Genomic DNA, 27,477 nt, shown 5'->3' on the forward strand with positions numbered 1-27,477 from the left:
GTTTAATAAATAATTACATAATCTCTTTATTAAGCAAATATACAAATAATATACTATTTATTATGAGATTTATAAAATTTCCCTTCCAACAAAATTTAATGCTTTCAACATCGTTTGTTTTTAAGCGGATATCTTATGCAGAGACATAAGAGTAAATAACTAAAGTCGCATGGAATAGAACCGATGGATGGCTTGCTTTTGGTGGAGATATGGGATTACTTAGAATTATTATGCTAGAATTTTAGGATTAACATGACTTCAATCTATAGGGTGTAGCAGCCAGACCTTCTAGAGTATCTATTGATAGGAGATTAACTATACACGAAGGATCAGCAATAACGACAATTACTTGGAATGAAACTAAGGAACAAGTTACTACAGGCGATAATCGTGGATCTGTAGTAGTATGTGGTTATTAATCTTCAAAATGGTCATCAGAATTTGTGAATGAATCAGTGTAATCTCCAGTTGTAACTGCAGTTTGGGCTTCCGATTCATCTAAAGTATTAATTTTTTATCAATCCGGATAAATTCTTTTAGGTGCATCAACTGGTCATAAAATTTTATCTATGTAAGTTCGCTAACAGGAATAAGCGAAATTTGCTTTTGTTACAGATTCCAGAGTAGATATTTTTATGACTGGTTGGGAAACTAAAATCATAGCTTACAATTTTGATAGTACCGAAAAATATAGAATTTAATTAGGTGCTGGAGATAAATTTGTGGCAGCTAGTTTGCTAGAGTTTAAAGAAAATAAAGAAGATCCTAAAATTGTAGCAATTACTATGCAAGGTGAATTAATCATTTACAATGCTGTTTCAGGAGTTAGATTAATTTCTGCTCAGATCTCAATAATTCCTACTGATGTCTAGGTTTCTCCGAACGCACAGTATATAGCAGTATCTGGTCAAGCATTAGAGCCTCATGGCGATTTATAAGGTTCGTCAGGCCCAGTTTAGTCTAATGCTGACTAATTAGCGGTAGTCAAACTATATAGAACAAAAGATCTCGAGCATATCGCAACAATCAGAATTTAAGCCAAAATAGCAACCTGTATTTCCTGGGACGCCAGTTCTCTACGACTTGCCATAGGCACTGATGGAGCCTTATATCTTGCATGCTTGCGACTAAGCTATCGTCATTTTATGCTATAAGACGGAACTGTAGTTTATTCTTCTGGTTCTTCTATAATCAAAACCTCAAACTAGATCGTTTCCGCCTAAAACACGTTTTAAAAGGACGAATGCATCACATTTTGGAAAAATCCTTCCACAAATTTTCATCAACGATACCCTCAATAATTCATCGACTAATGCGCCTGCGGGCCCTATTTAGCGATGCTCTGCGGCAGATCCGTTCTAAAATAGGACGGTAGCTACCGCCAGTTATCAAACATGACTTTGCACTCATCGGTAGGTGCTCCGACGCTGTCTTTAGACCTCAATTACACGCCATTTTTCATGGCAGGGTGCGAGAACTATCTCGTCACGGCCTCTCCCTCTCGAATTTCTATCTACGACATTCGCTTTTTGACCGGCGAAATCAAGTCCGAAAACGCTCAAATTGAGACCAAATTGGACCAAGGCCAAAACTACACCGGAATCATCGAATGGCATGCGGATTCGAGCCCATTTGCGGCCGACAGAGAGCTCCACGTGGCAAAATTGAGCGTCAGCGCCGGAGTTACAGCTGTATCAATCTCCAATAATGCGCTATTTGTAGCCAGGTAAAATGCGACGATTTAGCGGTTTAATTTGCCGAGTCTTCAAAGTAACGTAAATATTCACACTGGGACCGTTTTGCGTGTAATTCGGTGCAATTGCAACGGAACGGCTGTCGCTGGCGTCAACGACGACGGTTTTCTGTCTGTCTAGTATACGAGCGATTTTATTACGGGCGAAATCAAAGAAAACCGAGAGGTTAAGGACGCCAAAAAGAGCATTAAGATGATCGAGCGAGTTGAAGAGGAGGAAAAAGGAGACGATTTGAGCAAAATGCTCGGATTCGATGGCGCAGCTCCAAAATCGACATACAAAGAATCATCCAAAAATGACAAGCCAGTCGATTTCAAACTACCCCAATGGGACACTCAGCTGACTGATATTTGGGGTATTTGCTGGAATAACGAAGATGCGAATATGCTTGCAATCAGCTCTAAACACAAGATATTTGTGCTCTAGGTTAATAAGAAGGTTAGGGAAGAGCCGATTACGAGTTCTGCTCATATTTTGGCGTTTTAGGGCTTGATAATTCATGGGGTGTATTTGGACGAGGCTGTTATGTACGGAGCTCCTATGAAAGGCAGTTACAAGTAATTTGAGACGTAGTAGCTTAGAGATTTAAAAGAGCAACTGTACGGGAAAGTTGAAGAATAAGACGAGATTTAGCCAGTAACGAACTTAATTAAGCTTTTTGGTCATGATTTGACTGATTATAATGTGAATAAGTAAACGCCTAATGTCACAGCAGGATTTGCATTTTTACAGCAATAAGTTTTTACACACCCTCATCTATATAAAATTGTAGCGGAGGCAGCTTTGCGAGATTTACAACTTGACATTGCGTCTTAATGCTTCGTTAGAGCATCAGATTATATTTCATATCATTTTACTGAGTATATTCGTAGAATTGGGTCGGATGAACTTAGAAAAGCTGAGGTTGCAGTATTTTTATCAGATTTCAAATTGGCTGAGCATATTTTAACGAAATAACTAGGAAGAGTTGATTTATCGCTTAAAAATGATGAAGAGTTAGGTATGTGGATGAAGGTTCTGCAATAGCATAAAGACGCACAATACAATGTATCGCATGCTGCTTTAATAACGGATGAACTCGCTAACTAAGCTCACCGTTAGGTTGGCCAGTATTATATGAGGATCAGACGTTATGCTGATGCTGTTTCATTCTTATCTAAATCAGATGATATCTCACTCTTAGCGGAAGCTTTATATCGTGCAGAATAATTTGATGAATTAAGAACCCTTGCAACTTCACTTCAACCTGACACTAATACTGAGGCTATTTTAGCAGTTTCAAAGATTTTGTCAAGAATTGGCGATGTCGAAGGCGCAAGTGTAGCTCTTTTGAGACTTAATAGACCAGAGGAGGCTATTAAAACTTGTATTACGTTAAAACGGTTTGACAAAGCGATTTTAATTGCGTAAGAATTTGAAATGCTCGAAACAGTTGACAAACACTTATCTGAATATCTCAGATAGCTTCTTTCTGCTGGAGACGATAAAGCCGCTCTCGACCTATTACGAAAAACAAACTAGGGTGAAATTGCTGCTTGTATCATAATTTCGGCTGCAATGGAAAATCTTAAGTAAGCTATTGATGCCAGAACTTTCCCACTCAATCCGTCAGTTTTCAACAGAGTACGACGCTTAATAGTGCTTGCTGGTAAAGAAGCAACCACAGTATAGCGCTCAAACATCAACAGAGACCTGAGAAATAACCAAAACAACGATAATGCTCTTTTGACTCAAAATCAAACGAATCAAACGATGAACTAGCTCTTACACGACGATGTGGTCAAAGACACCACACAGCAGCAATCAACCTCGTCTACACTTCTAGACGATCCATTGTTCGCAAAATTCGGAAATCACTCAAAATCTACTAACTAGATCTGGCGCTTAGTCAAACAGACCAGGTACATTGTTTTGGCCTCCTATATGCTCTACGTGAACAAGCCCCAATAAGCGCTTTTCCCTGCTATCGAGGCCGCCGGGTTCTACTACAAATTGCTCCAAAACTCAGCAAATCTTGACGAAGAATTCTGCTACTTTGCAAAAATTGCCCTTCCAATTGCTGTCTTCGCGGCGCTCCAAATCGAAGATTTCGACCTCGCCAGCCAACTCATGGAGGTCCTTGAGGCCGATGATGAAATTCCGTCGATCGAACGGGACCAGCTTGAGCAGTTAGCTGTAGATGTCTTTAGCAAGTTTCCGCCGAATATGTAATAGAATATACCAAAAGAAGCCATTTTGTAGTGTGAAAAATGCAAAAATCCGATGCAGAGATATTCTACCGTTTGTGTGTGCGGCTACCAGGCGAACCTGTGCAGCAGGACCGGAATGGTCATCAAGCAGGGGCACAAGATCCAGAAATGCGGGATGTGCAGCACGATGAGCACGATCGGTAAGAGTACTTTGCAAGTGTGCCCGATGTGCCACGAGCAGTTCGAGTGAGTGCGGAGCAGATTTTTGAGTTTTTGAGTAAAAATTAAAAATGGAGTGAGAAATCGAATTTGAAATTTAATTAATTTAGGAAATCGATAGATGTCTAAATTGCAATTAGATGGATAATTTGAAGATTCGAAATTGGATAGATCATATAACTAGATATTGCGGTTCACTCAGCGGTGACCAATTTTGTGATTTTTGCGCTATCAATCCGATTTACACGATGTTATCAGTATTTCTCCCAAAAAGCTTCCTAAACAAATAATTTAAACCTCACTTCACGCGCCCTCTCACCTCCACGACCTAGACATCCTCAACGACCTAGTCGTCGATTTGCGTGATAGTCTTCAGCTTTATCACCGATTCCGAGATGCATTTATGCCTAACCACCACACAGACGCTCTAAAAGGGCTAAATCAGAATTTCTGAGTTCTGAATGTCGATATCCTCCTTCTGGAACTGTAAGAACACTTTCACAGCTTCCTGCTGCAAATTCTTCAGAATGACGTGATTTTCCTGGCATCTGCTGTTTATGCTCTACGGCATTATTTTCAGAACGCCAATCAGTGCACCGCTGACTTTTCCTAGACCTATTTTCGGTAAAATTCGTGCCCCGGTAGCCATCTTTTTGGCAGCCAATAGATAGCTGTTTCGGGAGCCTCTTTGGCTGACCAGCGTTGCTTATCCAAACGTATACTACGACTCCTCGTCCTCACTATCCTCGTCCGTTCCTAGTGATGTTCTGGGTGAAATTGCGCTTAATTGCATATGTTTATTTGGCGCCTTGTTTTTGTGCTTTTTATCGTTTTTCATGGGCTTATCAATCATGTAATCGAATTCTGGTTGTTATTCAATTTAATTTTAAATTTCCATTTCTTCAATAATTTTTTCTCTTTCTTATTATTGAATTTTCTCCATTTCGAGCTTTTTCTACTGCAAGATTCTCTCATTTTCACGTTTTAATTACTCTTTTTTAGCTTAAATAATATCACTGATTTCACTTATTAAATGCTCAGAAATCTTCTATTTATTCTGAATGTTATTGTTATTTTTGAGTAAATTTGTACGTGTATTAGTTATCTCACGCCATTTTTATTTAGTTTTTTCTAGATTTTTCCAATATTCTGGGTCTGAGTTTGAAGCAAAATGATAAATTTAAAGGAAATATTCCGGATTTTGAATATTTGAAAACATATAAGTTGGGTCGAAATATGGTAAAAATTAACTGTACAGAGTAACCTATTAACTAGCTTAATTTTAATTATTTAGTGTCAGTTTTGATAATATAACACGTACTTCATTTAGCTACTCTAGAAGTGAAGACTTAATACCAGGCTAAAATCCTAGGCCACAAATTTTTGAAAAATCAAAATTTGTAGATATTCTAGAGAAATAGCTATGAACTAAGAGACTAAAATTTGTTACATTCGCAAATTCTAACATATTCGCAAAATAAGTTAGCTAATTTATTTCTTTATTATCTACAACTATCCAAGGAACATCATTATCTATCGTGCAAAATGCCTAATCAGAGAAGTCAAAAGATTATGTCCCTTTAAAATATTTTTAATCTGGTGATTGTGGTATTATAATGTAACGTTTATGCATAATTTACTGGGCTGGGGATGGAATTTATGAATTAGGAATCGCCGATTATATAAACTACTCTAAAATATCTGACTCATAAGAATAATCTAACGCACGTTTTCCTAAAAGAACATGCTCAGTAGATCCTGACATAAACAAAATAAACTTTTTAAAACTATTTTATATTGTATCAATTTCAATTTATTCCAATTCATTTAAGATTTGAGTCAACGGTCTTAGTTACGGAGTTTTTTCCAAAACAGGTTCAGGTGATTTAGGTTCATCTTTTTTGGACGGCTTTGTTGGCTTTTTAGATTTCTTATCATCTGGAGTAGGAGAGCGTGCAGCCTGCTCTTATTATAATATTTTTTCCTTTGCCTAGTTTATCGCCTCCAATTCTCGCTTCTTAATTAAGTTAACTAGTTCACCTGTTATATCAGTTTATATAGTTTCGGTTAATAGTGGTGGAAATACAGGGTGACAATTATCTTGGGCAAAAATAATATCTTATTAATAATTTTGTTAATCTATAATAGCAGGATCTTTAGATCTCTGTTTAATAGCCGACGATGATATTGGTCTTGATTTTGGAGTATTAGAACGTGATGTTCCTGATTTAAGGTTAAATGTACTCTCATATGATGAACCTAATCTGAGATGGAATGTATTACCTACCCAGTCTATTGATGAAACTGATGGATATAATGGTGAGTCTTATGGAGCATCTGATGTTCCTAAAACAAAACGATAGATACCCGTAAGATGTGATTAGTAAGTATTTGATATTGGTAAAAACATTTCATGATGAATTCTGTTAAAATTCAACTAAGCTTTTTGAAGTACTTTGAATAAAGAGGTAGAATTATGAACTAAATCTGTATATTCAGTTTAGCATAATTTTACTATATCGAATAATAAATTAATTGGTTCTAAATTTTCATATTTATTGTTAAGCTCTGGATTTTTCATTATTGGTGCCTATTTTTCAAAAGAAATTCTAGTCGTTAAATCTACATTATTTAAAAATTTTGTTCTTCGCTTTAATATACTATGCCAAAAATGAAATCCTTATCCACCATAAAGAATTAATGGTGATTGGAAGATTTTAGATTCTTCTTTTGCATCATCTTGCACTCCTAACACGGATACATCACCAGAAGCTTTTGGTTTCTTAGATGCTTTGGTATCTACTGGTATGCCAGCAGTTTGTATCTCATTTAACGTTTTATAGAAATTTCCTCCACATGTTGATACAGATAACAGTATAAAGAACGAAGCATCTTACTTTAAAGCATATGTTACTCCATCAATTTGAATAAATACGTCGCCAGCAAAACTAACGGAAATTACAGTTTTACTTATATTAAACATAAATACTATACGTTCTAAAACAGGCAGTTCTATGATTGTGCATTTAGTATCTAATTTCAAAAATGAATCTTTAATAGAATCTTCTTTAAATATAACTTAGCTAATAGATAATAAGTAAGGGATTTAAAATGTTTATATTACCTTCATTTCACCATCTTAGTCTAGTAGACTTCTCCTTATTGATTACAAAAACCCAAACTATTCAAATATCATTCCTGTGATCTAATCTAAATAGCTAGTTCTAGATTGAGATTTGCTAAATACTAATTTAGGGTGTAAAACAGCATTTTCAATCAACTCCTCTTCAAAAACATCACTAATTGCAAATAACTGTTAACCATCCTGTAAACAAATAAATTAGCCGTCATTTTTAAAAATACATTTAATATATTTTGGTTGGTTATTAACCATTTTGCAGATAATAGGAATGTTTGAATTAAAGCTATCAAATACTTTAAACAATTCCATATCATCTAACAAACTAAATTTTTAGCTAATACCATTTTTTTCAAACACCATTGATTCGTTAAAACATCTAAGGTTACTTTCATCTTATAGTTCTCCGTGTAATTTACCTACTGTTGGAACTTCACTAGTAAATGTAACGCTTTCATTTTCTATTAAAACTTATCTTTATAATTATGCAGCTGAAAATGTAAACTTATCTGTAAACTACTATGGCCCAGAATAATTAACAATTGACTATTACAAAGAATTCCATTTTCTTACTAATTATATTTTATTATTAATTGGAAAACTATTAATAATAGATCTATCACCCACTGGAATTGAAAAATTTTAATAATTTCTATACGGGCAAAAAAGTTTTTAATTAGCAATCTTTTCAATAGTTAGTTATCTAGCATTTTATATTTTAAGCTGTCCTTACTGTAACTGTAAAATAAAATCAAAAGTTACATGCTTTTAAGTTTACTTAGTTAAAAAATTCGTATTAGATGATTTTTTTATGAAGAATAAAGGAGAATATTGTAATTCTATTGATTCTAAGCATTTTTCAATAGCATAAAATGCTTTTTCATCACCGATATTTAAGGCTAAAAATAAGGCCTATACTACCAATGGATATGCTTAGTCAAATAATTCTATTTAAATTTTTGGAGTAATCTATTCTCCAGCTTTGGGTTTTTTATCTTTTGATGGAGGTGGTTACATATCTATTTGTGAAATATTTTTGAATGATATCGACGAAATTAATCCAAACAACTAATAAATAGAACTATCCTCTTATTTAAACTATTCATTAATATTTTAGAAAACCTAGATCTTTTATACTTCTTAGACAACTTCATTTTCATTAGTATCTCTTTCTACAGACGGTGCATCTTCGCAATCGATTGACAATTTTTCAACATTTTATGGTAACCCTTATTAAAGTAATGATAAAGACTAGCTATACCAACTATGTAATAGTAATTAAAGAAATACAAAAATTTAACCTTTATATGAACACAAAAATGGGCATCCAAATATTTTCCTTTAACCAGCATTTTTCTTATCTTTCTCATTCATTGGCTATAGAGCAACTATAAAATCTTGTTTAATTTCGTTGGTAATCAATTAATGTGAAAATCCTAATTCTTAAATAGTTTCTGATTTTTTCTTGGGATCTATCTGAACATCTTTTGATACCAACAAAGAAACATCTTAAATAAGCTAAAAGAATTCATCAATATTGGGAGCTCCATTCACAAATTTTTCTCTGTTATATTCTATGTTTAAATCCTTAGCTATTTTTTCAACTTAATTTGAAATATAAAATTACATTTCCATATTATTTACATTGGTTTTAACTATACCTAAATCCTCATTTTATGGGAGTATAGGGTCTTAAACAAAGCATAAATTATTTCCCATAGCATCAAAATGTTGATGTAGACTACAAGGTATATCTTCAGATATTGATAATTAAGCATGAACAGGTAGTTCATTATACTCTGAATTTTTTCTAGCTCCTAACTTTATTACAGAAATATCAGAGCTTATTTCATCCGAAATAGGATCTGTAAGATTAACATAATAATCACCAGAATCTATATTTTATAAGTGCATTAATAAAGTTTTTCTAATTACACTTTCTGCTTCGATAAGACCTAGTTTCTCACCCCCACAATCCTTCATAAACATTCCTATAAGTTCTGCAAAATCTGCTCTTCTAAGCATTACAGTGCGGGGCGTCTATCTATTAGGGTCTTTATTTGGAGTTTTTTAACTATCTAACTAATTAACTAATTTATAATATTTAAGATATGCATCGAATGCCATTTTTGTATAATATCTAGCCTGAGTAGTAGTTAGTTTACAATAAATAGTGTGTTCAAATGTATCAAAAATTGAAAAATCTGTTATAGGCCTTGATAAAAATTAATGTGCTCTAATATTTGGTAGTGAATAATCTAATTATATTGTTTCTGAAATAGATAATTCTGATGCAGGAAGGATAATACCCTATAGCGTTTCATCTGGTTATGATTAATGTTTTTCGGTAACAGTTTATACTGCATCAATAGCACATCCTAAAATAACAGAAAGAGAATTTTACTCAATGAATGGAATACTATCTATTAAAGCAGAATAACAGGAATTCATTTGGTTAAGTTGCATATCTACATCATACATTTTTTAAGTATACTAATCATTAATAGTAACATAAAAATCCGGATAAACTTATGAAAAAAGAGATTTCCCTGATAAATTAATTACTGAGGAATCTTTTATATTTTTAAGATATAACTAGCGTAACATAAAATCTTATACTAACTATTATGTTATTGTAATTAAAAGTGGACACACTAATTCTTACTCATTAATTTAATAAGAAATCGGCACTACTTCAGTCTTTTTAGCAGGCTATTTTGCATTCGTAATAATAGGCTCCACATAGTCATGATATACGAATAATTAAAAATCATTTTTTAAAATCATCTCCGATTTTTATGAAATATGATTAACCTTGACTTTATAGTGAGTTTAATCAGAATAATTGTATAAAATGACAACAATAGGATTTTCTGGTAAAGAAAGATTAATAGAGCCACATTACTAAAATGATGCAAGATATTGTGTGATATTGTCAAATTAAACATCATGAGGTTTTGATATTTGATTATAATCTATAAATAAAACATCATTAAAGTAAGGTGTCTTCAAATCTTTAAGACAAAGATCGCTAAGTTCTGACTCAATGCTAAGAAAAAGATAGCGCATTTTAGAATTTATGTTTATCAAAATAATATATAATATACTTTAGTTATCAATTTTTTCACTTATTCCACGCAGCAATCACATAGCCTAAATAGACAACAGCTATTACTTATATGATATACTTTTAGTACTTATTCAGAAATTTATTCTTTAAAATATGGATCTATCCAATTTTAGCATTCACTTCTTTTTCCAATATCTCATTTTCTTTTAAGAGTGCTATTTCTTCATTGTAAAGTTCTGTCTATCCTAAATCTGCCTCATTCAAAGACTTAAGAGGACTTTTTGAACCATATCGTTAGACTATTTACTCTAAACTAGCGGCTCCCGATCTTTACATTGAAATATCATCCTCGATTTACTCATTCTATTGTATTTAGAATTTATGACTTAATTCATTTAAAGCATTTTAAAATAAAATTTAATGTTATGAGACAGGTAAAAAGGGATGTATTTTTGTCATTGCCTAAATAATATTTTCTGTTGATTCTGAGGGATATTCTAACAATTGTTTAAGCTAATTTTAGTAATTTAAGAAAGGGTCTACAAACATAGCAAAATTTTCGTTTTACACAAAGAATTTGGGAGGGATTTCATTGAGTTACAAGAGAAATTCCATATATTTTAATATAATTTTAATTTATACATATAATAATAAAACTATGTAAAAATTAGAAGTACCTAAAATCTCATTTAAATTAATTCTACTTATGTAATATATAGTTAACAAAATGAATCCATTTCATCTCAATCTTAAGTTTGTGTTTATCAAAACTACAATCAATCATACCAAGCAGCAACTTCATCCTCGTACTTGTCATGTAGGTCTAGCATATCACGAATTTCGTCAACTTCACTTTTTGGTTTCGTCTTCCTCTCAAATTTCGGTTCAAAATATTCTTTTACAACTTCCTCATCCCTTACTATGACCTTCGGTTTCTTAATTTGCTTGGCATACTCCTCTGCCCTAAACTTCTTTTCAGCTGCTTTCTGTTGGTCTATCTCTCTTTATGATGGCCTCGCCTGTGCTTTTGGTGCATTTTAGAGTGTCTTTTTTGCCTATTCCTTTACAGCCGCTGCATATTCTGTAGCTCTCTATTATTTCTCTGCAGCTTATTTAGTAGATTCTCGGTTGAGATCCGGTCCCAATCCACCTCGTCCAAATGGTATAATTGAGGGTTTCGGAGGCATTTTAGGGTCAAAGTGATATTATTTATATATACTTAATAATGTTCATTATTCGATGAATATCATAAAACTGTTTGTTGAATATTACTTAGGTTATGAGTAGTAATTAGCAGTAAAATCTGATAACTATATGATATTTAATTTAATAGGATCTGTAGTAATTTATTTTGTTAAAAAATAAATTATATATATCAAGCTATGCTAAACAATATTGTATTTCGTATCAGATATATTGTTATAGGTTGTTTAATAATTGTAAATAAGATAATAGTAACTGTGATTCCTATTACATATAATTTTCATACGTTTAACTTTATCATTGTGGTTGATATTTGCATATAACTTATAAAATTTATATCTTTAAAAAACGTTAAATAATAATAAACACATGCATCAAATATTCTTTTAGGGTTGTCTTTTTTAATAGTAAAAAAATAAACCAATTATCTAGGAGTAACTATTCCTAGTCTACTGTAATAATAAATAAGATTATATGAAGATATAAATTTTTGAATTTATAATATTGATTAATTGTAAATACATCAAATTAATTTATTAAAGAAAAATTTATACCAATAGCTAAAATTATATATCTCTAATTATAGATTACTCTTATTAATTAATAAATATTATTATAAATAAGTTCGTGAAATAATTAATAATTATTATCATTGATTCAGCATTCATCGATATCTTAACTATCAGCAAATCCTGACGATTTTTATGATTCATCAGACTCAAATGTTTCCTCGGTTTCTTACTCTCTTAGTTCTTCTATAGACTCACTAATGTAGACTCTTTTCGTAATCTAATTGAAATATAATTCTTTTAAATTATAATTGATGTCTTGCTATTAAATAGATGCTACTTATATACTAAACCCTTAAACTTATGTTAATCGCTCATAAACTATCTCTTAAACGCTTAAAATTCCTGCTATGTATGAGGAAATAACATTTTTATTCTCAAATTTATATGTTTCACACATAGTACCAAATAAACTTAATTCATATGGGAAAAATTAAATAATACTAGCTAAAAGCTTATTAGCAACATCAATATAATTTTATTAGATATTTTCGATATCATCACTATTTAAATCTAGTTATATACTTAATGGTAAAAATATATCTGGTTCATTAGTTACATATTTTGGAACAATTTCTACAAATATCAGTTAATTTTCTTCTAATCTCATGATTTATACGAGTTTTTTATTTTTACCAGTCTAAAAATTCTCAATATCGATTTCTAAAAATATTTGATAGTTTTCAAGGGCCTCTTAGTAATTTAACTTTGCTTATTTATATAAATCTATTTGTTAAAAACCAATATCAAGCTAAATAAGATATGGAATTATTTAATATTTACGTATATACTTCTTTATAATAGCTTTTTTAATTATATCTTATGCTTTTTAATATTAGTTTGACTATGAATGTGGTGAAACAACCATATTGATATCTTCATTTAACAATATTGCTTTAAATGGACAATCAGAACATAAACATCTATATAAATTTACTTATTTGTTATATGGTTCAATAAAATGAGGTTAAGTAAGCGAAATAGTTAATTTAATATATGAATTTGTGGGTTGCATTTTAGAACCGGAATTAAAGAATTATAACTAGAAAGAATACGTCACTAAGTCATTAGAGCATTAAATACATCGTCAACCTCAATGCCTAATTTTTCCATAGTTTCATTGATGAGTGGTATTATCTTATCCTTCAGCAATTATTGAGGAACTACTAATCCTGAGCATACAACAAAATCTTATCCTTTGACAGTAACAATATCACCAAATTCATCATCTTCGCCTAAATCTAAGTCATTTCCATCATCGTTCCCGTCTGAATCATCATTAACTAATGCTTCAGGAGGTTCTGTACGTGATTAGTGGGTTCCATCTAAAATAGCTTAAGCCCATGCTGATAAAATGTCTTTGTCTATAAGTTTAGCAGCAGGTTATGTTTTAATAATTTCTTTCATCATCTCGTTTACAGACATTATAAATTTGGAGTGGATTTATATTTGAATAAACCTAATATATTAAAGTGATTAAATTTATCATTTGACAGTTCTATGCTCCATGACATCCCAATTAAAAACGCGAGAAATCGAAACCTCTGAAGTAGTAATCTATTCCTTAAGGAATTCAAGATTTCTCTCTAGATCATTAATTTGGTCTTTACACTCTTTAGTATTATCTTCTAAAACCTTAAGTGCCTCATCAATAGTATATTCAACCATTGTTCTTGAACCCAAAAACAAGGCAACTTTGCTTCTATCCATAATTTTTGCTTTAGCATATACACCAGCAGACAGTTCATAATGGAAAAATGACCCTTCAGGAAGATCACCCATAGATTATAACTACTTCAACGCCGCCTATGTCATTAATAACTCTGGAAGGGAGCTACAAAGAGCATTACGTTACTACTAAAAGTTTTAAAACATAAAGTTATATCTTTAAAGAGTATTGTCGAGACCAGTTATAACTAAACCAGTATCTCCATTAGTTTCTGCAACAACTTTAGCTATATCTTGTATATAATTCGCTCGAGGGATTTTGCGAGTATTGAATTCTTCAGGTACTACTAAATCATAAGAGTCCATTAAATTTCGGAAAGAAAAAGTTTTGTGAAATTTAAGTAAAAATGATATATAATTTATATTGTAAACAATATATTAAATAATATTATATTATATGATAATTAGTAAAAATTTATATTTCTGAAATATAAAATTTAATACAAATACCATTTCATTATCTCATGATTGTATCTCTTTTTCATCGCTTATAGTAAATTTTATCTTACATATACTTAAATGAAAAACAATCGATATAAACTCGTTATTATTATTATTTATTGTTCCGTTTTAATAAACTTTATTAAATTAATATCAATAATTTGTTTAAGATAAAATAATAGGTTTTATAAAACTATTAATAATGTAAAATAAATTTATTTATCAAGCTTATATGTTAATGTAATTTTAAAGTATTAACAAAAATTCAATGGTAATATATAAATACATTGGTCTCTTTAAATCATTAATTTTAAGATATATAAACTTAAATAGCAATACCTTACTTTAAATCTTTTCTAGCTTTATTATACTCAAAATCAAAATCAAAAATATCAGGTTTTAATACTAGAATATGCAGGTAATAAAAACTAGCTGCATATTATTTTCCCCTTATTCATATACATAATTATTGATACAATACTGATAACATTCACTATTATTATTTGCTATTTATGTTTTAATGTTTAGCACATCTCAATTTACCATTAGTATAGTTAAATGTGATAGGAAATTTAATTTATCCTTTAAAAACTACACTCTTAATTGTTAATGTATATAACGAGATATAGGTATTATATACTTTATTTTAAAAGTATACAAATGATTTAATTAATTAATGCTATATTTATTTATATATTAAGAATCACAATTAAACGTGCATTCTGTAATATTATTTATATTACTAAAATAATCCTCTAAATTAAATAATTTTCACAAAATTAAGAATAATGTAGTACTTACTCATGCATAATTGTTAAATCTAATTAAAAATCGTTTACAAAATATCTAAAAAATGACCAACTAGGTTTGCTTAGATGGAAATACTGCAGTTGCTATGGCGTGTCATAAGTTTATCAACTTTTCATGTACGTTCCCAATTACTCCTAGTTCCACTATGGCAGAATTGGTTGAGTAGTATGCTGCTTAGGGTAAGAAAAATTTACTCGGTGAGGACATTGTTGTGAAACAAGCATAATCAGAACTAGGTGCTATAGGAACCTGTCACGGTGCGCTTGTTACTGGTGCATTAACTGCTACATTTTCTAGTTCATAAGGCTTGCTTTTGATGATTTCTAACCTATACAAAATTGGTGGCGAAAAGGCTCCATTTGTCGTTCATATTGCTAATCGTAGTGTAGGATAAACAACAACAAGTCTGGCCACTGATCATACAGATATTTATGCCATTGAAGGTACTAATTTATCTGTTGTTTAAAGTGCAAACGTCTAAGAAGCATATGATATGGCAGTTTGTGCTCACGCAGCTAGCATCAGTGCCAGAAGAGCTGTTGCTCATAGTTTTGAGGGTTACAGAGTTTCTCACTAACTAGAAAGTCTTGAAATAATGACGGATGACCAATTAAGCCAATTCATAGACTATTAATCATTAATGGATTGGAAGAATAAATCTGTAGCTAGTACTGATAGACCTTATGCATAAAATGTTGGTCTTGGAGGTGAAGTAGCTATGTAATTGCTTGAAAGCTAGAAACATGATATTAATAAGGTTTGTTAAAAGTTTGAAAAGTACTTTACCCTTCTTAAATAACTTACTGGTAGAAGTTACCATTGTTATGAATATTATGGTGATGCCAACCCTGAGACAGTATATGTTCTCATGGGTAGCTCTACTGGTACTGCCATAAATGCTGTTACAGAATTGAACAAAAGTGGTGTAAAATGTGGTGTTGTTAAAATCCGTGTTTTTAGACCTTTTGATGTAAAAATGTTTTCTGATGCTATTCCTAAGAGCACAAAAGTCATTGTTGCACTTGACAGAGCAGGTGAGCTTGTTCAAACTGGTGGAACCATCTATAGAGAAGTATGCGCGGCTATGATACAGATGAATAGAATCAAAAGTATTGAAGTGGTAACTGGTGGAAGGTACGGTTATTTGGGAAAAGAGTTAATGCCAAAAGATATTTTGTCTCTTTCTGAGATATTTGGATCGAAAAATTATGGTACAATGCCTAAATAGTTCACTGTAGGTATAAAAGATAACCTAACAAATTTATCTATAACAGACTCTCCCAATTCTGCTAACTTTGAATTAAAAATGCTATCAGATCTTGTGTCCTAAACATTGTTATATGGTATTGGCTCTGATGGTACTATCGGTGCAGCAAGAAATGCAGTTTAAATTTTAAAGAATACAGCTGATAATGTTTAAGTTCAATGTTAATTTTAATTTGATGGTAAAAAGTCAGGTGGATTAACTATGTCACATATAAGACTTTATAAAGGTGACGACAAAGAAATTTAAAAGTCTCTTCATAATGCTTAATATGATATTTAAGCTGCTTAATATATTGGTTGTCACTGTGAAACATATCTTAATAGATATAAAACAATGATGTAATAATTAAAACCTAACGGTGTTGTTGTTCTAAATGTGGATAATAAAGGTGATTTACTTGAATATGCTAATAAACTTCCTGCATAACTTAAACATGATATTGCTGAGAAAAATGGCAAACTGTATATGGTAAATGCTAATAAAGTTTCTATAGACTGTGGAATACCAGGAAGAACTAATAATATACTTTTGCTATTTTATTTCAAATTTGGTATGACTCAGCTTATTAAATTTGAGGATGCTGTCGAGGCTATGAAAGATGCAGCTAGAAAAACTTATGTTAAAGCTGGATAAAAAGTTATCGATAATAATATCAACGCAATAGATGCTACAGTCAAACTTATAGATTAATGTTATGTCAACTATGATGTAAAAGAATGGCTTAACTCTAATATTAGTATATCTGGTAATGAAAAAATCAATGATTATTGCCCAGATTACGATAAGTTCATGACAACTGTGTTAGATCCTTCTTTTAGAAGAGAGTTTGATCACATTACTACTAAAACTATGCACGAATATAATGGCGGCTTCTTCCCACCAGGTTATGGTGCTTATGAAAAATAGACATCTGCTGTAAAGGTTCCTAAATGGAATTCATAAAATTGCATATAATGTTCTATATGCGCAAGTGCCTGCTCTCATTCATCTATTAGACCATTTATTTTAACAGAGAATGATAGTCCCCCAGAAGGATTTTAATCTATTGAACTGAAAGGAAAGCATGAGTATGGTAATGGTGCAAGATATAGTATCTAGGTATCTGCTGCTGATTGTAGAGGATGTAACGTCTGCGTTAAAGCATGTCCTAAGTAATGTTTAGAAATGTCTGACGTGTAGGAAGAGTTGAAGAAATAGTAATAATTTGAATGGGCTAGATCAAATCTTTACAAAAATACCGAAAATGTCGATGGTAAGAAGGCTCCATTAAAAGATCTAATGACTAAGAATCACTATATTGAATATGCTGGGTCCTGCCCTGGTTGCCCAGAATCTACTATGTTAAAAATATTAACCTAAATATCTGGTGAAGCTATGTAAGTATCTGTTGGCGTCGGTTGCTCGCTTGTTTGGGGGCAATATAGTATGATGAGACCAAATACAATTGATAGACATGGCAGAGGTATTTCGTCAATTTCCAGCCTCTTTGAAGATGGTTCTGTCTTCCATTGGGGATCTGTTATTGGTAGAAATAATGTCAGATCTCAAATCAAGCAATTCTTGGTTGACAACATCGAGAATATCACGTGGGATAAAAACGTATAGGAAATTACCAGAGGAGTGCTCGAGCATTTTGATGACCCATCACAGTCCTACAAGCACGCTACTGAGCTTCGTAAAGCTCTCAAAATCGATAATTTCCACATTGGTGACAAGAACGACATGATTTTCCCAGGTTCGCTAACTGATGAGCAGATCAAACTTTCGCCCAAGGAAGAGGCCGAACTCAGCCAGCTGCTGCAGAAAAAGGTAAAGTTGACGGAAAGCACATTTTTGACCTACGTGAAGCTCAATAATCTGCTCCTTTCGGCCCACAATAACTGGTTTTACGCCGGCGATGGCGCGGTGTTCGACATCGACTTCAACGGCGTGGACCACATTCTGGCCAAGGGCGATAACGTGAATCTGCTCGTTTTCTGCAACCAGGTCTTCGCGAACACGGGCGGCCAGCTATCGAAGAATTCGTTCCTGGGACAGGTGACCAAAAACGCGTACAACGGCGTCAGCGCGCCCGAGAAGCAGCTCGGGCTCATGATGATTTCCGCGTACGGGAAGCACATCTACGTGGCACAGGTCTCGTTCGGCTTCAACAGGCAGCAGACGATCAGCGCGCTCAGGGAGGCCGAGGCGTTCAACGGGCCCAGCATTGTGCTATGCTACAGCCCCTGCATCAGCCACCTGATCGATGGCGGCCTGCAGAACGTGGAGGTGCAGCAGAAACTGGCGGTGGAGAGCGGCGTCTGGCCGCTTTTCAGGTGGAACGGTGGAGCGGAAAAGGGCCAGAGGCTCAAAATTGACGGAAAGAAGAAGATCGGAGTGGATGAATTTATCTGCAACGAGCAGAGGTTCATGAGCCTGAAGAGCAGGAACAACGCTAGGTTCGAGATGCTCAAGGGGCAGCTCGAATCGAACGTCGCAGAAGTTCAAGAGAGAATGGAGGCGTTGAAGGTGATGTGATGGGCTAATTTTCAATTTCGGGCGAATCGCAATGTTTAGTATAATTAGAGTTTTTTGGAATTAGATAAAATAAGATATAATAATGAATAATAGAGATATTTGGTGTACTTGATCGTAAGTTTATTAAGATTTATAGGTATTTGTATAATAAATATGATAATATTTAGGTTAAAGGACAATTATAAGTTGAAATGAAATAATAGAATTATGACAAATTGACATAATTCACTTTGCCATGAGCTGGAAGGCGGTGCGAGCCGGGACAGTATTCGCGTACAGCTCGCCACCGCGCGCGGTGAAGGAGAAGCTGAGGTCCATGGGCGTGCGGCCCCCCTGGATCGGCAGGGAAATGGATATGGGGATGGAGACGCTCACGCGCTACCGCCGGTCCCGGTACTCAACACAGTCCTCGTTTCGGATGGTGCTGACATGGCGGGAGCCGAGGTCGATCCGGAGGCACTACTCGCCGTTGCTGACCAGGAGGTCGTCACGCCCCTAGACGAAGGTGGCGCTGCAGCTGAAGCGGCCGTTCAGCGTGAGAGTACACACTTGGGGAATCATTACGGAAGGGGGCTGGAATATCGGGTTGTAACGGGGTATTGAGGCGGTATGTGCTCTACTTTCCACACTACAGGATCTCTACTCGGGGTGGGATTGTTGATTAAGGGCATCGGGTATACTTTCGGTCGTAGAAACGCAAGTTAGAATACAGGTTAAATACTCAGTAAGCTTTAATAATATATAGATGGATATAATTTTAAATTAAGATTTTCTTACAGATGTGAAAGCTTCACTTATTGCTAATAGTAATATACCATTATTCTTTTATATATTGATATTTAATTATTAAATTATAAATGAATTGTTATCTAAACAAAGACTTAAAACTTAAGCTCATACTAATCGTAATTATTATATATGTAATAATACATATTTTATTAAAATTCCAAATGTCATCCAGTTCTACAAAACTTGCTTTTCAATACGCACTTTCATAATTACCGATTTAACTGCCATCTACTCTTTAAATACCAAAGATTCCATCATAATTATCAGCAAAATAGTCATTAGTTCATCTTTTAAATTGTTTACCTTTAGATATTTAAAGTTAAGTGTGCAGTTCTTTAGCATAATGTAAAAAATGCGGATTCCACGGCCCATATTCAGTAGTTTCTGAGCACAGAGTATGCTTATGTGGAAATAATTTAGAAATCATTATTCCACCAATGATTGAAGGAACTGTCTATCAGAACAGCAACAGCGTATACACTAAGAATCTTACCAGCCTTGTCACGTTTAAGGAATAAAAATATTATTGTATAAGATTATTTAAAGACAAAGTTTTATTAAATGATGGAGATTAAGAAAATTTGTTAAGAGAATCTGATTTTGAATTATATATTGAAAAATAGTAAGGACCAATCTTTGATTAAATCGGAAGAGTTGTGTTGGCAATTTATGTAAATCATGTTGGTAATAGTGAAAGAACAATAGAATTTAGCAAAATACAACCAAAGCCACGTATTTACATGAATAACAATGAATCTGCAATTAATTCAAGCATAAATTATACAATCCCCTAAAAAGAAGTCCTATAAAAAACAATTTATGACGTATAACGAAAGTTTCCTAAGGATTTTTAAATTAATCCATTATCTAAAAAACTGTGCTGTTTTAATTATGATAGTGCGCCATCTCATCACTATAAGTATTGTGAATTTTGTGGATGTGGATGTTCACTTACTAGTCACTTTTCATTACTATCTATTATGTGCTTTATACCTATTTTGCTAATAATAATAACTAATGTTGTCTTACTTCTAGTCTTAATATTTTTACGTTTACCAGACCCTGAAGTATTTATCACAGATAATCTTATAGTGAGAAATAATGCTGCAATAGCCATGAATCTTAATAATGCAACATATTCGACTTTCATAGCAACTTAGAAGAGCCTAGATTAAATTTATGAAATTTATACATAAAATATTATAACAGAATTATTATAAACTGATCTACTCTAAAATTAAAGTCCTTTGGTCATAAAAGGTGTATCTAGCGATTTAGTAACCGTTAACTAACTAACAGTAGATAATGTTACAGTTACAAATTAGACATAATTTGACGGAAACTCAGTTTCTACTTAATCTATTACTTTCTAGCCTAATACAAATGTTATTTTTGGGCAAACACCTAATTTTAATGGGCTTATTAGCCTTGTAGATGCAAAAATTGTAGACCTTACTGCTTCATCCTTAAATTTTACTTAGTTTACATAATCTGGAATATTTTCATCACCTTTAAAAGTAAATTCATTAACCACAAAAATCGGTAAAATAACTGAATTGACAACTAAATCTCTTACTTCCTAATAGTTAACAGTAGATACTTTAAAAGTTACTGGAAATTCTATTTTGAGCTAAATTAAGACAACAAACCTTACAGTTTAGTAATCCCTTTCAGTATCTAACTCAATTGTAAATCTTCCTTAGCTCCTTAAATTTAATTCAACTGGTAGAATTTCTGGAGATTTAAATATAGAAGGAATTTTATAAACCGGTTAAAATACTATTTAAAACTTGTAAATAATTGATTTTAAAGGCACAACATCAACAATTTAATCATTGAACACTTAAATTATCAATGCTGCTGAGAGTAGACTTGATATATAAAATTTAATATCTTAAAGTGCGCTAATTACAGGTTAAGCTGGAGGGTTAAGCATTAATGGAAATAAAATTATCGAATCTAATATAAATGGTTTATCTTTAGGTGCCAATAGTATTAATTGCACTACATTTACAGTAGCAAAAAATCTAGATGTTGGCGTAGTTAATACCACAAGAATAAATTGAATGAAGCACAATGTAATGGATTAGGAATAATTTATTTAAAATAAATATAACTAATATTGAGAATTATCGGCATTAATAGTAAATTTATTATGATATGAGTTTTTTATTATTAATAATTAGGTAGATTCACTTGCTTAATCGAAAGGGCTAATCACTATTAATCAGTAAAATTTTAACCTATATAGAACTTAATATTAACCTTTAATTACAAATATAATGTATTAATTTATGTATAGTTCCTGGTTAAATAATTTTTATTATTTCATGCAATCACTAGAAATGAAATTACAATTTATTAAATATAATAATGCTATAATATTTAATACTTGTAACCATAATATCCAGTAAGTCGTCCTATAATAAGAATATAGAACCATTAAATATGTAAATGAAATCATTCATTCGAAAGTTTTTAAAGCTTCACCTTTCTCATTTATACTAATTTCACAGTTACAAAATAAGATAAAATTAATATTTAAACACTAATAATAATTCCTAGCATCCATAATGCTATAGTTTTTCTCGAATTATTTATATGAGTTGATCTTTGATCTTTTTTGCATCCAATTTTATCTGGTGTAAAACCCGTAATGCATTAACACTTGTTATTATTTACTATCATATTTCTACTACAATACTCACATGTATTATCTTCTTTTAAAAAATTATTCTATAATAGTCCATCACGGGAGCATTTATTTACACATTTACTATGATTACTTATAGCTACATCGAAATTTGAGCACAGTGTACACTTATTAAATCCTGTAATTGCCTGAACCATATTTTTTTAACATGTTGCACACTTCAAGGGTACCTTTTACAATATTTCAGAACCTATAGTGCATACACATTCATTATTTACTGTTACATAATTTCCAATTGGAAATAATGGACAAAGCATACATTTATGCGTTGAAACATCGTAATATTGTGCTGGAATAGTTCCACATATATTAACACATTTTCCTTGCTTGTTGTGTTGTTCATATGATTTACAAGCTATTTGACTAAGAATTTTATGAATATCTGATAATCTAAAATATTAAACAACTAATTTTTTTATTTGTTCAAGAATTTATTATTCCTCTAAACAAATATTAAGTTATATATAAAATATAAATGAGCAAACTTTACCTAATTCTTTAAGTATATTATAGATAATAATATTAATATATTTATTCACTTTTATGTATATTCTAATAGTGATAGAAATTTGCAAAAATGACTTCGTATTAGTCTTCATAATTTATATTTTATAATTACTATATAGTATAACTATGTAGTAATAGTTATTTAATCACTATTACTGACAAAGTTTAACATCAATTAATTCGAGATGTTGAGAAAACAAATATAATCTATTATATTCTTAATTATTATAAATTAATTTTTTCATTTCTTTTAATGAATGGAATTATTAAATAGCTATAACTTCTTAATGAAGCGATTTATAGTAATATGCCATTACCTTCAACAACATAATTAACGTAGCTTGTCTTGGATTAACTTATTAAAAATAATATATTATTATTAGAGGTGTTTTAATCGGCACCTTTATTATTGCTAGGTTTATCTGGAAAAAATTCAATTTAGTTATAAATTTTTAAAAATGGCTACAAAAACAGACAGTGGTTAAGTATATTTGATCCTAGTTCAATACAAACTCTTTTATTTAAAGGTATAAATCATTGTACATTTAAAATATAAACTGAAAGTGATAAAATCGAGAAAAAATTTTTAGTTTAGTAGTTGTTTGCGATATTTGGTATGGAAGTTGATAGTTATGAAATTTTTGTCAATTATATTTTAGAAAGTTTAGTTTATTTAATCTAAGGAACATTTTAGTGCAATTTTTCCTAGATTACGAATATTCTGAAAGTAGGCGAAGTAGTTAATTACTCATCTTCTTTCAATAAACTATTAGATACAATATTTTCTATATTATCTCCAGTTGCATAACAAAAATTAGCAGTTACTTTTCTCGAAATCACTCCTAATTTTTCTTAGTTTGACAATATCGTATAGACTCTATAGGTAGTTACAAAGTTTACGTAGTTAAATGCATTTTAAAATTATCAATAACGTATTCCAGAGCTTTTATAGACTCTTAGCGCAAATATTAATACAGTAGATACTCCACGAATTTTAGAACATATTTATTCTCCATAAATTATTTCTTTATCTAAAAAACTTATTAGGTAAGGATCATTTGATTTCGAATAAATTTGCTAGAAACTTATTATCTAGTTGAAGGAGGTTATTAACTATGCAATCTATAGTTAAAATTCTTTATACTCTTTAAAAATGCCATTAAAAATATAAGAAATAAATTATCATATTATAAGAAGCTAGCTACAATTTTTAATAAATTCTAGCTAAATTATGTTTGGAAACTACGTTCCACCATTTTATATGGCAACAAATATGATTGTTAACATGATAAATTAGAATTAATTTTTAAAATTGAAATTTAATGATATAATTTCTTCGTATAAAAATTAAATGCCAAATTAGTTTTTTTATGGAAATATAACATTAGAATAAGTAATTAGTATCGGAGGAATTAAAACGACAGATTAAAAACTTGACTCATTTGAGATGTTATAAAAAGCATAGATTTAACCTTAAGTTTAAGTTCAATAGCTATTTAAATCTTCTATTGCTAATATATCAAATGTAAATATTACAAAAGTTGAGCCATAATAAAAAATAACAGAAGATAGTACTGTTATACTCGGATTGACATCATTTGCTGACGATTCATTACTTAGTGAAATTATTGCATAAAAATAACAAATACCCAACACAAAAAATTTAGAGGTTACTGATGAATCAGGTAAACTTGAAATTTCAAAATATTATAATGAAAGCATAATTGGAGAGGAAAGTAAGATTGATCTTGATCTAAAATTCTTATGAATAATTTAATTAATATCACTATTTAGTTTAATGCTTTTATATTTACTTCAAACAGTATGATACATATTTTTTAATTTCATCAATATTCAGCCCTTACTTTTTAGCATGATTATCCCACACTTCTTAAAATATTTAAAAGTCATTTAAGTCTGGTTTACTTTATTTTGCTGTTTTAATTATATCTAACATAGTATCTTTGTCTATTTACTAAATATCTTCTTAGAATATTCTTTCGTGTGCTTTAAACTTCTGGTGCATTATTTTTTACTAAATTTTAAGCTCTTTTTATCCAAAAGCTATAAATTGTGATTTAATTTTAGCGGATAAAAGTTTATACTCATTATAAACTTCAACATCGGTTGAAGGAATTTTGTCTGTGCATTTCATATGCATTAACACGTATTCTTTTAAAACACTTGCTACCGACATTTTCCACTTTATTCTAATATTAATTTTTAATATGTATAATACTATGAATATTTATATTTATATTTTATATATAATATTTATATTATGATCTCATTATAAAAATGAATTCAAATAGTCGCCTTTTCGCAAATGAAACTACAGAAAACGAGATTTAATGGAGAACAATTCTTGAATAATAAAATATTAGAACAAATTTTCATCTTTTAAGACCACTCAATCCCCTCTCATCATCATATTCATAAACTTGTGATATTTGTTCAAATCCAGCAATTTTAGCATGTATTTCTTGCCATTCTAAATGGTGTTCACATGAGCATTTTCTTCTAGATGATGAACCAGTGCATTCTCATATATGTTCCAAGCTTACGGAGCTATGGTTTATTGCTTATGAAAATAAGCATGGGAATGAAATTGAAGCACTTCTTACAAACAGTTCAGAAATGAAAATTGAAAGAGGATTGCTTATGGAGATTCGAAGAATTTGTTTGGAGCGGTGTAGTGGATATGTGGCTGATAGAAACTGGATTATGGCTGTAGCCCCTAGTTTAAGGGTAGTTGGTCTAAGTGAAAAAATATTTGGAAAGAGATCGTTAGAGTTCATTTCTGCAGGGCTTTTAATGGCAAAATGTCATTTAGGGCTCAAAAAATATGAATATGTAAACAGGCATTTGTAAGTGTTAAATGTTTAGATTATGGATATTATTAATGATGAATTATAACGAGTTTCTGGATAAATTGATAAGAGATTAGTATTCAAAGAAGAACCAAAAAATTTAGGTGAAAACCGTATTAAATTTCCGTTCGTCCAAATTCCGATTAAGGTAATTGAAAAGATGAACAATGAAATTGTAGCGGTATAGGGTAGACTTTATCATCTTTTTGGGGCATTTTTCTAAAGCCTTGGAGAGAGTGAAGAAAGTATTGATTTTTTTGGAGCCTCCATATATTTTTTGTCGCTTGCATATGGACCTACAGCTCTTAAAACTACTCTGGGATATCTGGAATTGGGTAAAAGTATGCTTATTGGTTAGAAACCATTCCATTCTCCACATAATCCTAAAATTAGATATAGCGAATAAAATGCTATTGTAAAAAAAGTCCTTAATATCGTTTAGTTTAGTGTTGATGTTTGGGATACTATGATACGGCGTGCTATTAATACTAATACTCAACTATTGTATGATTTTTGTGAAATAGGTGAGCCTAGGCTACTTCTTTAAGATGCAAAAGCAATATCATCACTCTATGTAGGTACAGCAAGTAGCTATTATTGTTCGGCTTCAGTTACCTTAGCTTTTTTATTTTTATCATTTGATAAGGATTATGAATCTGTAGTAGAAGCCAAAATAGCATAAAAAGCGCTATAAGGATATTTTATATGGAATGATGAAATAAATTCTTAAGAGTATTAACGAATGAAATTTCTATAGAAAGATGTCTCGGACATACTTTCCATATTAGAAACACCTGATGTTATGAAGCGTATTGCAATTGTTGAGACAAATGCTAGATCAAGAGTGTGAATTTGTATTTAATAGTAGATTTTGTTATTTATTACGCTATATTTCAATAAAGCGGTTTTAGTTCAATTAATTTTATATGGCCAACACATTATCACTAGCAACTGAATAAATTTTAAACACATCATAAAACTATCTCATTAACACGTGAATAAAATAAGGTAAACTTATATGTTAATACGAATAACGAAGTATCTTATTCTCAATAAGTTATCACTGTTACATCAGTCTACAATGATTCCACTCCACTTATATTATCAATCATTTTAATATAAATAATAAGCAATTCTATTCTAACTTGCGTTTCTACGACCGAAAGTATACCCGATGCCCTTAATCAACAATCCCACCCCGAGTAGAGATCCTGTAGTGTGGAAAGTAGAGCACATACCGCCTCAATACCCCGTTACAACCCGATATTCCAGCCCCCTTCCGTAATGATTCCCCAAGTGTGTACTCTCACGCTGAACGGCCGCTTCAGCTGCAGCGCCACCTTCGTCTAGGGGCGTGACGACCTCCTGGTCAGCAACGGCGAGTAGTGCCTCCGGATCGACCTCGGCTCCCGCCATGTCAGCACCATCCGAAACGAGGACTGTGTTGAGTACCGGGACCGGCGGTAGCGCGTGAGCGTCTCCATCCCCATATCCATTTCCCTGCCGATCCAGGGGGGCCGCACGCCCATGGACCTCAGCTTCTCCTTCACCGCGCGCGGTGGCGAGTTGTACGCGAATACTGTCCCGGCTCGCACCGCCTTCCAGCTCATGGCAAAGTGAATTTTTTAATCATACTGTCATGAATATCTTTACTATGAAGAAAATTATTTACACATTATTATATATTTTATT

At 31.8% G+C, this 27,477-nt stretch overlaps 14 protein-coding genes across 14 annotated transcripts; 6 read left to right on the plus strand and 8 right to left on the minus strand. All coding sequences in view use genetic code 6, as the record gives it.

The window, feature by feature from the left end:
- Positions 1-98: 98 nt before the first annotated feature.
- Positions 99-4,193, plus strand: SS50377_23060 (WD40 repeat protein; the record flags this gene model as incomplete). The annotated part of the gene is made up of 1 exon (XM_067906932.1): positions 99-4,193. One exon carries the CDS (start codon positions 99-101, stop codon positions 4,191-4,193), a length of 4,095 nt encoding a protein of 1,364 aa, XP_067766200.1.
- Positions 4,194-4,460: 267 nt separating this feature from the next.
- On the minus strand, positions 4,461-10,370 carry SS50377_23061 (uncharacterized protein; the record flags this gene model as incomplete). The annotated part of the gene is made up of 1 exon (XM_067906933.1): positions 4,461-10,370. One exon carries the CDS (start codon positions 10,368-10,370, stop codon positions 4,461-4,463), a length of 5,910 nt encoding a protein of 1,969 aa, XP_067766201.1.
- Positions 10,371-10,425: 55 nt separating this feature from the next.
- Positions 10,426-10,986, minus strand: SS50377_23062 (uncharacterized protein; the record flags this gene model as incomplete). The annotated part of the gene is made up of 1 exon (XM_067906934.1): positions 10,426-10,986. The coding sequence occupies one exon, from the start codon at positions 10,984-10,986 to the stop codon at positions 10,426-10,428; it is 561 nt and encodes a 186-aa protein (XP_067766202.1).
- A 161-nt stretch (positions 10,987-11,147) lies between these two features.
- SS50377_23063 (uncharacterized protein) lies at positions 11,148-11,558 on the minus strand (the record flags this gene model as incomplete). The annotated part of the gene is made up of 1 exon (XM_067906935.1): positions 11,148-11,558. The coding sequence occupies one exon, from the start codon at positions 11,556-11,558 to the stop codon at positions 11,148-11,150; it is 411 nt and encodes a 136-aa protein (XP_067766203.1).
- Positions 11,559-12,231: 673 nt separating this feature from the next.
- On the minus strand, positions 12,232-13,158 carry SS50377_23064 (uncharacterized protein; the record flags this gene model as incomplete). Its single annotated transcript, XM_067906936.1, has 1 exon — positions 12,232-13,158. One exon carries the CDS (start codon positions 13,156-13,158, stop codon positions 12,232-12,234), a length of 927 nt encoding a protein of 308 aa, XP_067766204.1.
- Positions 13,159-13,199: 41 nt separating this feature from the next.
- On the minus strand, positions 13,200-13,568 carry SS50377_23065 (uncharacterized protein; the record flags this gene model as incomplete). Its single annotated transcript, XM_067906937.1, has 1 exon — positions 13,200-13,568. One exon carries the CDS (start codon positions 13,566-13,568, stop codon positions 13,200-13,202), a length of 369 nt encoding a protein of 122 aa, XP_067766205.1.
- A 60-nt stretch (positions 13,569-13,628) lies between these two features.
- On the minus strand, positions 13,629-14,177 carry SS50377_23066 (Prefoldin subunit 3; the record flags this gene model as incomplete). The annotated part of the gene is made up of 1 exon (XM_067906938.1): positions 13,629-14,177. The coding sequence occupies one exon, from the start codon at positions 14,175-14,177 to the stop codon at positions 13,629-13,631; it is 549 nt and encodes a 182-aa protein (XP_067766206.1).
- Positions 14,178-15,165: 988 nt separating this feature from the next.
- SS50377_23067 (Pyruvate-flavodoxin oxidoreductase 1) lies at positions 15,166-18,906 on the plus strand (the record flags this gene model as incomplete). The annotated part of the gene is made up of 1 exon (XM_067906939.1): positions 15,166-18,906. The coding sequence occupies one exon, from the start codon at positions 15,166-15,168 to the stop codon at positions 18,904-18,906; it is 3,741 nt and encodes a 1,246-aa protein (XP_067766207.1).
- A 225-nt stretch (positions 18,907-19,131) lies between these two features.
- Positions 19,132-19,467, minus strand: SS50377_23068 (uncharacterized protein; the record flags this gene model as incomplete). The annotated part of the gene is made up of 1 exon (XM_067906940.1): positions 19,132-19,467. The coding sequence occupies one exon, from the start codon at positions 19,465-19,467 to the stop codon at positions 19,132-19,134; it is 336 nt and encodes a 111-aa protein (XP_067766208.1).
- Positions 19,468-19,856: 389 nt separating this feature from the next.
- Positions 19,857-21,761, plus strand: SS50377_23069 (uncharacterized protein; the record flags this gene model as incomplete). The annotated part of the gene is made up of 1 exon (XM_067906941.1): positions 19,857-21,761. The coding sequence occupies one exon, from the start codon at positions 19,857-19,859 to the stop codon at positions 21,759-21,761; it is 1,905 nt and encodes a 634-aa protein (XP_067766209.1).
- Positions 21,762-23,168: 1,407 nt separating this feature from the next.
- SS50377_23070 (uncharacterized protein) lies at positions 23,169-24,683 on the plus strand (the record flags this gene model as incomplete). The annotated part of the gene is made up of 1 exon (XM_067906942.1): positions 23,169-24,683. The coding sequence occupies one exon, from the start codon at positions 23,169-23,171 to the stop codon at positions 24,681-24,683; it is 1,515 nt and encodes a 504-aa protein (XP_067766210.1).
- A 15-nt stretch (positions 24,684-24,698) lies between these two features.
- SS50377_23071 (uncharacterized protein) lies at positions 24,699-25,112 on the minus strand (the record flags this gene model as incomplete). Its single annotated transcript, XM_067906943.1, has 1 exon — positions 24,699-25,112. One exon carries the CDS (start codon positions 25,110-25,112, stop codon positions 24,699-24,701), a length of 414 nt encoding a protein of 137 aa, XP_067766211.1.
- Positions 25,113-25,213: 101 nt separating this feature from the next.
- Positions 25,214-26,635, plus strand: SS50377_23072 (uncharacterized protein; the record flags this gene model as incomplete). Its single annotated transcript, XM_067906944.1, has 1 exon — positions 25,214-26,635. The coding sequence occupies one exon, from the start codon at positions 25,214-25,216 to the stop codon at positions 26,633-26,635; it is 1,422 nt and encodes a 473-aa protein (XP_067766212.1).
- Positions 26,636-27,069: 434 nt separating this feature from the next.
- Positions 27,070-27,405, plus strand: SS50377_23073 (uncharacterized protein; the record flags this gene model as incomplete). Its single annotated transcript, XM_067906945.1, has 1 exon — positions 27,070-27,405. One exon carries the CDS (start codon positions 27,070-27,072, stop codon positions 27,403-27,405), a length of 336 nt encoding a protein of 111 aa, XP_067766213.1.
- Between the last annotated feature and the right edge of the window lie 72 nt (positions 27,406-27,477).

This window comes from Spironucleus salmonicida, chromosome 3 (genome assembly GCF_000497125.1).
Source record: "Spironucleus salmonicida strain ATCC 50377 chromosome 3, whole genome shotgun sequence".
Classification (NCBI taxonomy): domain Eukaryota; phylum Fornicata; order Diplomonadida; family Hexamitidae; genus Spironucleus; species Spironucleus salmonicida.